This window comes from Morone saxatilis, unplaced genomic scaffold, assembly GCF_004916995.1.
Source record: "Morone saxatilis isolate NCDOM2014 unplaced genomic scaffold, NCSU_SB_2.0 Contig8, whole genome shotgun sequence".
Lineage (NCBI taxonomy): Eukaryota > Metazoa > Chordata > Actinopteri > Moronidae > Morone > Morone saxatilis.
Window position 1 is genome coordinate 26,908,569 of NW_023340257.1, and position 10,250 is coordinate 26,918,818.

The 10,250-nt window shown below is 38.1% G+C and overlaps 1 protein-coding gene and 1 pseudogene across 1 annotated transcript; both read left to right on the forward strand.

Annotated features, from left to right (window-relative positions):
- Nucleotides 1–418: 418 nt before the first annotated feature.
- LOC118341405 lies at nucleotides 419–1,203 on the forward strand (annotated as a pseudogene).
- A 2,553-nt stretch (nucleotides 1,204–3,756) lies between these two features.
- LOC118342015 (olfactory receptor 52E2) lies at nucleotides 3,757–4,689 on the forward strand. The gene has a single exon (XM_035680441.1). It carries the CDS (start codon nucleotides 3,757–3,759, stop codon nucleotides 4,687–4,689), a length of 933 nt encoding a protein of 310 aa, XP_035536334.1.
- The last annotated feature ends 5,561 nt before the right edge of the window (nucleotides 4,690–10,250 follow it).

The following is a 10,250-nucleotide window of genomic DNA, read 5'->3' on the forward strand; positions in this document are numbered from 1 at the left end:
ACACTTGAAAAGGTTAAAAGAAGCAGAAGCCAGAGTTTCAGCTCGTAGAGGCGATTCAGTCTGACTTGAAGCAGGTGAATGGTTCCGACAATGTCTTTACCTGAGCATTATTACAGAACAATTTGGGGAATGGTAAATTGTTTCATATTCAAAGTCATTTTCTTGATTTTGGAATTTTTCCTGTTGTTTAAATTTCTGTGTGTTGATGCTCACCTGCACACCGTTCATCTTTAAAGTGTTGTGATTGTTTTATGAGACAGGGAGGATGATGATGGATAAAACGCCTACACAGGTTCATTATTTCACACTAAGTGCCCTACTTTGACACTTGGGGTTTCAAAAATTTATATTTTGTGATATTATGTCCTTTGTATAATAATTGTTGTGCCAATCTTTTTGCTCATTGTGATCTATCTGTAGGAACAGAAGCTTACATGAACCTATGTACAATATTCTGTGCAGCCTGTTTGTAAATGAAACTGTATTGGTAGTACAGGGTTGTTCTCCAATGGTTCTGTTAATTCTCTCTGACATTCACACTGTTTCTACTTCATTTTGTTTCCTGCAGATTTTCTCTGTGTACCTTATGTGTGTTGTAGAACTTTTAAACTTAGCACATCATGGGTCTTATGAAGATATCTTGCTTATCTGTTATCCTCTACAAATATAACACACATATGCACATCTTACCAAAGGTTGCCATTCCTTATTTGTGTACAGGTTATTCCCCTTTCTTACTATTGTGTTTTGGTATCTTTGGATGCCACCTTTACAGCTGTGTGGGACATCATTGACAAATTTACTGTGGAAACTACCTCTGTTGTTAAACTGCCTGTCTGACACAGACTTCATAACATTATGGCTCATTTACACTGGTTATCTCAATCATTGTTCCTCTAATTTTCAATAATTTTCACTTACATGAAGATTCAAGTTTGTTTTTCTGGTTCCAAACAGACCAGACAAAAAGCTGTCAGTACCTGCACACCTCACCTTGCTTCCCTGCTGAACTTTTCTTTTGGCTGTTTCTTTGAAATTGTGCAGAGCAGATTTGATATGAGCAGTGTACCCAATATGTTGGGTATTTTTTTATCATTATATTGGCTTACATGCCTGCCACTCTTCAACCCTGTAATGTACGGACTGAATATGTCCAAAATCCGCATCATATGCAAAAGTCTTACTTTTAGTAAAAGAATCTAGAGTACTTACTATTGTCTGTCATCTAACAGATGTATTCATGTTATTTTAATATACGTGGGAGGGGTAAGACTAGGTTATGGTTTCAGCCTAACCCTTTTCAGTCACTGCTACAATCTCTTTTGATTGTGAATCATTATTTTCTCATATGTAAGAACTCTGCACATTTCTGTATACAGTTTTGTTTTTGCTATTTATTTTATTTTATTTCTTTAGATTGAACAACCAATAAAAGTCTTTAAGCTTCCTCTAAAAAATATGTTTAAAAAACATCAGCAGTTTCCCAGTACAGACTCCACAACACCACAGCACCCAGTACCTCTAAACCCCTCCGACTAAGACTGGATTAACTTCAACCTATGACGCACAAACTATTTATCTTTAACTTGCACAAGTACAGTTTAGTTTTTTAGTCAAAAGCTGCTTAAAATATTTTGCACACCATCTTACTGCATATTGCATATAGGGTATATATTTTCCATTTATAGTCTTATATTTTCTATTCTATTTTGTAATATTCTCATTTTGTGATCCTTATTGTACTTATACACTCTGTACTGTTTGCACTACATTCCTCTATGCTGCTATGTCTAATTTGAATTTTTCTGACGGGGGATCAATGACCTCTTATCTTACTCCTGCAGTCAACTCAATACTACACTGAAACCTTTTCTATTATTTTATTATTAGTAGTAAACTGCTCTCCTATGTAGTTTTTCCTTTTCTTTCAAACAGGTACATGCTGTGCTGACAGTTGTGCACTTAGTGAAGGATACTCCACAACGGCAGCCAATCTAATCACACAACAAGACTACTTTCTTTATATTGTTAAATTTGTTGTCCTTATCGGTATCCTTAGGGATACCGATGTCCTTATAGGTATCCTTAGGGTTACCTTAAAATGTTCATTTAAACATTTAAGGATTTCTTCTTATCTTGCTCTTATAAGGATTCACATAAAATGTGTTAAACTGTTGCACAAATGATATTAACAATTCACACTTATCAGTGTGTGAATGTGTGTAAATGGGTGAATGTGACATGCAGTGTAAAGCACTTTGATTGAAGACTAGTAAGGCACATAGGTGCCTTTAATATAGCACTAATTCCAACAACAACAGAGTTGTCTCTCTGGTTAGAGCTAATACTGATTTCAGTCATTGATTTTTTAATTTTTAAAAAAATGTCATTAATGGAAGCAAGAAGTAAGAAATGGTGAATAAAAAAGTATTTCTGTTAAGGAGTTGTTACTTGTCACTTATATAGCGCCTTTACACATTGTCACATTGACCCATTCATACACTGATGGCAGAGGCTGCCATGCAAGGTCCCAACTGCTCGACAGACACTAATCTCATTCAAACAAATTCATAAAGTGGAACAGCCGGCCCTATGCCACAACAATGACTGTGTAAGTTTTTAACAAACAACAAACTGTACAATAAACATTTTAGGCATGTCAGATTGTGCATGATGTATGTGTGATGTACGTGTGGTGAATCATATCATCAGCTGGCTCTTATGTTTTAAAATTGCAGAAAAACAATCAACACGTTTTGGCCATAGTGCTGGCGTGTGTGTGCTGCAACGTCATTTGATTTCATCATCTCTGGTTGCCTTCAGTCTCCAAAGATGTAAATCTGTCAGTGAGATCTACAACCACTGTTCCATGTTGACAACTAAAGGTTTTACCACATTTCTCTCACAATGGTCAATTTTAATCTCTGTTTTTCTGCGACTGTCCAACTAATGAAAACTGGGTCAACTAAGACGCTTCTCACTGGTAAATGGTAAATGGACCGGTACTTGTATAGCGCCTTTCTAGTCTTTCGACCACTCAAAGCACTTTTACACTGCAGACACATTCACCCTTTCACACACATTCACTCAGTGATGGCAAACCAGGAGCCGGGGATCGAACCTACAACCTTCCGAAACATAATGTTTCCATGTAATATTCATTTCAGTAATGTAACATTGATATTTGGGTTCAGTTCACTGTAATTGAAAAATCATTATTTTTAACTATTGCAGGTGTCAATCTGGATGATGCGAGGAAGATTTACAACTACCGCCACTCAAGGGCCCGCAGGGTCTTTGAGAACAGTTTTGGAATCTTGGCTGCACGCTGGAGGATTTTCCAGAAACCCATAGAGTTCACCCCCAACTCTGCCTCTGAGCCACAGTTTAGTCGACTATTAGGTGGGCCAGCCCTAATGGAGGTAAATTGTATTCCTTTAATATAAGTAATTCATTAGGCACAATATGAATGAAAATGAAGAACTAATTCAAAATCAAGTCTTCAGCCTACACTGTTACTGTACATGTAACTGCCCAGCTCTGGATATTGTGACGTCAGGGGCCGGAGGAAAAAGACAGCTGGATATCAGAGCTTTATAAAAGCAAACACTTCTCATTAAGCTCATTCAGATGAGGAGGAGGGGGAAGAAAAAGCTTCCTGAACTGTGAGAGTTAGAGCAGGTTGGGAACAGGTGAAAGAAAGGTGTCTGCATTAGGATTGCTGTTTAATGTATGTGCCTTTTTTAAAGTGTCACTATGAACAGCTCTGTGTCCACAGTCCCCATCACTTTTACAATCTACAGCACTCTTGGTCTGTATAACTTTGCTCTTGTCATTTGCATCTCTGTCCTTTACATTTCAGGTTTGTGTATTAACCTTTTCCTCGTTCTGGTTATTTGTGTTGAGTCTCGCCTTCACAGACCGATGTACGTTCTGTTGGTCAATCTGGCTCTCAGCGGAGTCATGGGAAGTTCATCTGTGTGTCCGAACATTATCAAACACCTCATAATGAACAGGCAGGAGACTTCTCTTGAAGGGTGTTTAACACAAGTGTTTTTCACCAACGTGTACAGCGGCTGTATATTTTGTATCTTAGCGTTGATGGCCTACGATCGATACGTTTCCATCTGTAAACCTCTGCTGTACCACACTATCATGACGCCGGCTAAAGTAAAACTGATGCTGACGATGGTTTATTTCATCCTGAGCTCTTCGTCAGCCATCCAGGTTTATCTGACGTCCAGACTCAAACTGTGCAGACACACAGTTGATAAACTTATGTGTGACAGTTTGGTCATTGCAAACCTCTCCTGTAAAAAGACAACTCTGATCAGTCTGTACGGTCTGTGCTGCGCCATCTGTGTCATTGTTTTCCCTTGTTTGCTAGTCATTCTGTCATATGTTCACATTTTTACGGTGATCCTAAAAACCTCAAAGGAGTCTCAGAGTAAAGCATTGCAGACATGCACCCCTCACTTAATGACCTTCATTAATTTCTCTGTGGCGTCCTTTTTTGGTGTTATTTACAATCGTTTGAGTCAAGAAGTTCCAAAAGCTGTGAATATTTTAACATGTATGAATTTTTTTGTCCTCCCTCCTCTGTTGCATCCCATAATTTATGGTATTAAAATGCAAGAGATTCGGCAAAGTATAAACAAAGTTTTTAAACATAGAATTTTACAACTGTGAGTTTAGATGCAGATATTTTAAAAAGACCACATAGCAGCGTGTTGATCTGTGGGTTGTGTCTCTGTTTCAATGTTCTCTGCCAATAAAATACACTAACTGATGATTGTTATTGTCAATACTGTGAATTTTATTCTGCAATACTGCAACAGGACATAGGTTCAAGTAACTATGGTGAATATGAATAATGTGATTTGGAAAGAAAGCTGAGCTAAAAATTTAAGAGAAACTGTAAAACTAAAAGAGAGAAAAGAGATTACTGAGTTTACTGAATTTACTCAGGGATGAAAATGAGGAAAATAAATAAAACAGTCAGAAAATACTGAAAACAACCTGCAATGGAACTTAAACTGGAAAATGACCAACTTTAAAGGAGAAAAAACAATGAACCAAACCAACAATGCAAAGGGAAAAACATATTTTTTCCTGTTTCTTGTACCCACCTTTCAAGTAATTTCCCCACGGGGATTATTAAAGTATTTCTGATTCTGATTCTGATATGGAGAGGAAAGCAACCGCTCTGCTGCAGATTCTCCCAGAAGAAAAAGTGTCCTCGCATTAAAAGGTCTAAAGATCATCAGCTGTAGACTAACACGCTATTTTAGGGCTTCCAGTCAATGATAAATGAATGGATATTATGGATGTTGCATCATTATGGGTAGAAGAAGAGAAACGTTTTGATTCACACATGACTCATTAGTAACTATTAGTCTATTTATCTTAAGTCAGTCAACTAATCAGTGAAGGACCACAAGATGATTTAAAGAATCTCTACAATAACAGCAGAGAACAGCTGAACTGAACAATGAACCCGAACAGTGAACACAATAATGGCAGGAAGTTTGATTATTTCCTGTGAATATCTTTTTTTTTTTAAGTATATTTTTTTCAGCTTTTATGCCTTTATTTGATAGGACCGCTGGAGACAGACAGGAAAGGGGGGCAGAGAGAGGGGATGACCTCCTTGGCCTTGGTACATGGGTCGCCAGCTCTACCCACTGAGCTAACCGGGCGCCATTTCCTGTGAATATTGATCAGAAATTTATTTTACTGATAATTTTAGGGAACTTTTTATACAATTCACTGTATTATGTATTATACATACTTAGGCCTGTTCTGTTAGTTCTTTGGTTGTTTTATTAGAGATTGAAGGCTCCTTTAAAATATAGCTTTTTTTAGTTTATATGTTTAATAGTCTACATTTTAAAAATAACAGGTTAATCTATTGAAAATATTTATAAGGAAAAGGCAACATATACCTGAATATATATATATGTGTGTGTGTGTGTGTGTGTGTATATGTATGTTTATTAGGCAGAACACGGTTTTTATCAGGCAGCTCATCCTGCTGCATGTTGATTATCATTAACAATGACAGGAACTGGGGTAACAACAACAACAAACAAAGAAGTTAGTGAAGTAAGGTGTGAGGGAGATGCGATGAGATTTCAGGTTTGTACATATTGGTATGTGAGCAGATGTTAATGATGTAACATATGAAAACAATGATGAACACTAACAAAAAACAAACAAAAAATGTCTTACTGTTCTTATACTGTTTTTTCTCTTTTTTTCTCTATCCACTTTGCTGCTGTAACATTGGAATTTCTCCCATTGTTGACTATTAAAAAGAAAATTTATCTATCTTATTTTTTATTAAGTAATTTAACAACTTAAAATCAAAAGGCCATTGAGCTGCACCTAGAAGGTGCACCCAGTATGGAACCACTGAGTTAATCCAACAAACTGTCAGATTACTGAGCTTCCTGTGAGTGAAACAAGGTCATTGGGCCAAAGTCAAATCTAACTTTACATGTAGTGGACACAGTGTGCAAGACCCCAGAGAAATGCAACTGCACAGGAGCATCAACAGCTGCTCTGTTTTCAGCAGTAACCATGGCGACAGAAAGTGACCTCCCATGATTCCCTGTGTGCTAATTGGCCTGTTAGTGAAGCTGGTTAGAGCCTCCAGAGTGTCCAAGTGTCCACACAGACGCCTCTTTGTGTTGTGTTACAGATGGAAATAGCTGCTGTTGATGAAGAGAGGAGCTCCACTGGGCCTCATTACTGAGAGCGGATACAGTCAACATGATGAAATCAGTCCCCACTGCCCACTCGCTGTCCACCAAACATCCATCAATACATGTTTGTGACATAACCTGCAGAGGAAAAAATGACCTTTTTCACCCTACATTATCAAGCTAACATTAGCAGGCACCATCAACTAGCTAAATACAAACTGGAATTTAAATTGCAATAACAAAATAATTTATACTTTTTCAAACAGAAAATAACATCAGAACTATACTATTACAACATCTGTACAACATCAGGAAGGCCGAGTTGGAGACCCCACTGGTGCAACATTTTGAATTTCCCTCGGGATAAATAAAGTGTGTATCTATCTATCTATCTTTTCAAATGCACTCCATCATTAATTTAATAATATTCGGCATCGAAAGCAATCCCAACTGGAGCCCGGGACAGAGGAGTAGAGCAGAGGGAACCTGGACCAATAAACTCAGTACCAGAACCCCTTATGGACTGAATGAACGGCTTTCCTCACAAAATAATCCACAACTTTTTCCTACTACAATATATTATGTGTTTATTAAATATAAATTACAACTCAACACGGTAACATTCTTATGTTATTTGTATTCATTATCTCTATATTCTGGTCCACATAAATTGTACAACAAGATTTCTTCATGTTAAAAGCTTTATTTACATTTTTCCATAAGATAAATCATATCCGATATCACTTCCATCAGTGGATGTCCTGGTCTGCACCTGTGTATAGACATAACACAAACATGGATCAACAAATATCCTCCAACACATACTTGTGTTTGTTTGTTTGTTTGTTATTGTCTGCTATTATTTCTGACCTGTAAAAAAATCCAACTGGAATTTCATTTGCAATAACAAAACTCCTTACTTTTTATTTCCAGAGAGGTGGGGGGGGGAATACAACGGACCGCACGCTCCCAGGCCAGTGCACCCGACTCTAACCTCCGACTTTCAATACACACTAATACAAACCTAACCTGTCGTACTGAATGTCATAGGTTACTTAATGAATCTGTACGTCACTAATTAAACAAACCAAATCTACTTGTACTGAATGTTTTCATACCTGAGAACATTTTACCGGCTGTAATGAAGTCTGGAGGGTCTGCAGCCACTGCACGCTGTCCACAACCACCAGTGGGTAAATACTGCTGCACATCCTTATCTGTGGTACCGTAGTTTGGACAAACACAGCAGAAATAACAACGCCACCTGGAGGGTCGATGTGAAACCAGGAAACTCGACTGCGCACAGGAAAGGACGATCAATCAGAGATATTTATAAAACCCTACAAATTCTTCCACACAACTCAATGAGGCAGAATTATTTCACTGATTTCTGTATAAATATTTAACAAAGACACCCAGAACACATTCAGTCATTAAAATGATATTCAAACTGTATTTTGGTAAACAAATGAGAAAGACAAGAGAAGATATAAAGAATACAGTAAAATAATAATATATATATACATTATATAGAATAAAGTAGGAGCTGAATGAACAGATTGATAAGATCTAAAGTCAGAGTGCAGTTACTGCCCCTGCCTCCAGAGGGCAGCAGAGGTCTCATGAACGGTCAGACTCTCCTGGTTGGACTGTGTGTCAGAAACAAACTGTTACCATCACAACTAGTTTAATTTCTGGTTTTAATTCTTCATTTCAGTTTTTATTGTTTACAAAATGTTTAGTGTTGTTTTATTATAATATATATTTATAAGAACAGATATTTCCTGATTTATTTTATTTTAGTTTAGTTTTCTAAGTGCACAATATTGTTTAAATTCTTAACTTAAACTGTGTGACCAAACGTTAAACCCCATTATGAGCACCGGGGGGGCAGAGGACAGGATACACTGCAAATATGATAAAGTTATTTTTATAAAATTACTGCAGCTTTAAGTCTAGATTTTACTTTTATTGTTGTTGTTATAAACTGTTTTATTTTTCTCTGAAAGAAAATATTCAATTCAATTCAATCATTTTATTGTATAGCGCCAACCGATCAAGCAAGGAAGTTATCTCAGACAGCTTTCAAATAGAGCAGGTCTAGACCGAACCCTTATAACATTTACACCATGAGACCCAGAGCCGAATACCACCGATGGAGAGAGAGAGAGAAGAGAGAGAGGAGACAGGGAGAGAGAGAGGGAACCACATGTAGAAGGGAAGTTCAAAAGATTGTACAGCAGACAACGTTAAAACGTAGCAACATACTACCGCATAACCTGAGTAATGACTCCGATCTCTGACACCGATCATAGAGTAAAAGCACAACATAATAAAGTTGCAGGCTAGGCACTGCATTTGGTGAAGGCGGGATTCGGACAGCACGCAACGATGTGTGAAGCACGCGTAGTTCAGCAGCGACAAACACACAGCCAGAAGAGCACGCATACCGCGGAGAGGAAACACGCACTGCAGCATGCACCATGTTAGTGACACACATCAGTCAAGACAGCAGCACACAATTGCCGCAATGTACTGTAACGGTTGATCAGCCGATTACTTTGATAACAACCCTCGCCTTGTGGCCTATTAAGTCTAGTTAATACCCAATCTATCTCATTCGCCATGACTTTATAACCAGTAATGTACCAGCTGATCGGTAGCCACGAATTACTTCCTGTTCTGCATCCCTATCACTGGCTTCCGGTAAAATTCAGTATCAATTACAGATCTTACTGATTATACACTTATCTGAAGGCACTTCGCATGAACCTTGATACCCCAGTTACATTTCGAACCTCCTTTCCACCACTCCACTCCCTCGGGCCACGTCTCGTCCTCAAATCTCGGCCTTTACTACTCCATTCCACGCATCTAACCTGTAAATCTAAAGTGACGTTGCCTTCGCTGTTCTTATGCCCCAAAATCATTGTGGAATAGGTCGTTTCCCCGATATCACTCAGGATTCACTGAATCTGTGGACTGTTTATAAGCGGCACTGCTCAAACCCCTCATCATTACCGGCAATGCGCTTTTGCGTACGATTATCCATTGTTTCCCTCATCTGTCGGTGTCTCTTTTAATCATCATCCTCCCCTTAGTTTTATTCTTCCCTCTGTACCCTCTGTCTTCCATGCTACTTGTTGTTTTTGTGGTTTGTTACTGTTATTTATTGTAAGCACTTTTGGATCTCTGTGTCAAACAAGGTGCTGTATAAAATAAAGTTCTTTACCTACTTTACCTGTACCTTTATTGCGCTGTTTAATGGGTTACCTCGCTTTTCGTTGCTGTTTTGTCCCCACCAATATCCCTGGAGTGCCCTCTTTAACCAGTGGTGTGGGAACATTACTTAGTAAAGTATACTGTGCAAACTACTTCTCGTCATAAAACTGGCTTGGGGTTTTGCCCACCCCAGAATAAATAATGTCTGATGAACTCACTGCTGCTTCTCTCACAGTCTGTGTTCCCAGTAGTCTGGTTATTTTTTACCACGTACATGAAAGACCCTTAAAGTTTGTTTTTCTTGGTTTCACAACAGTGACC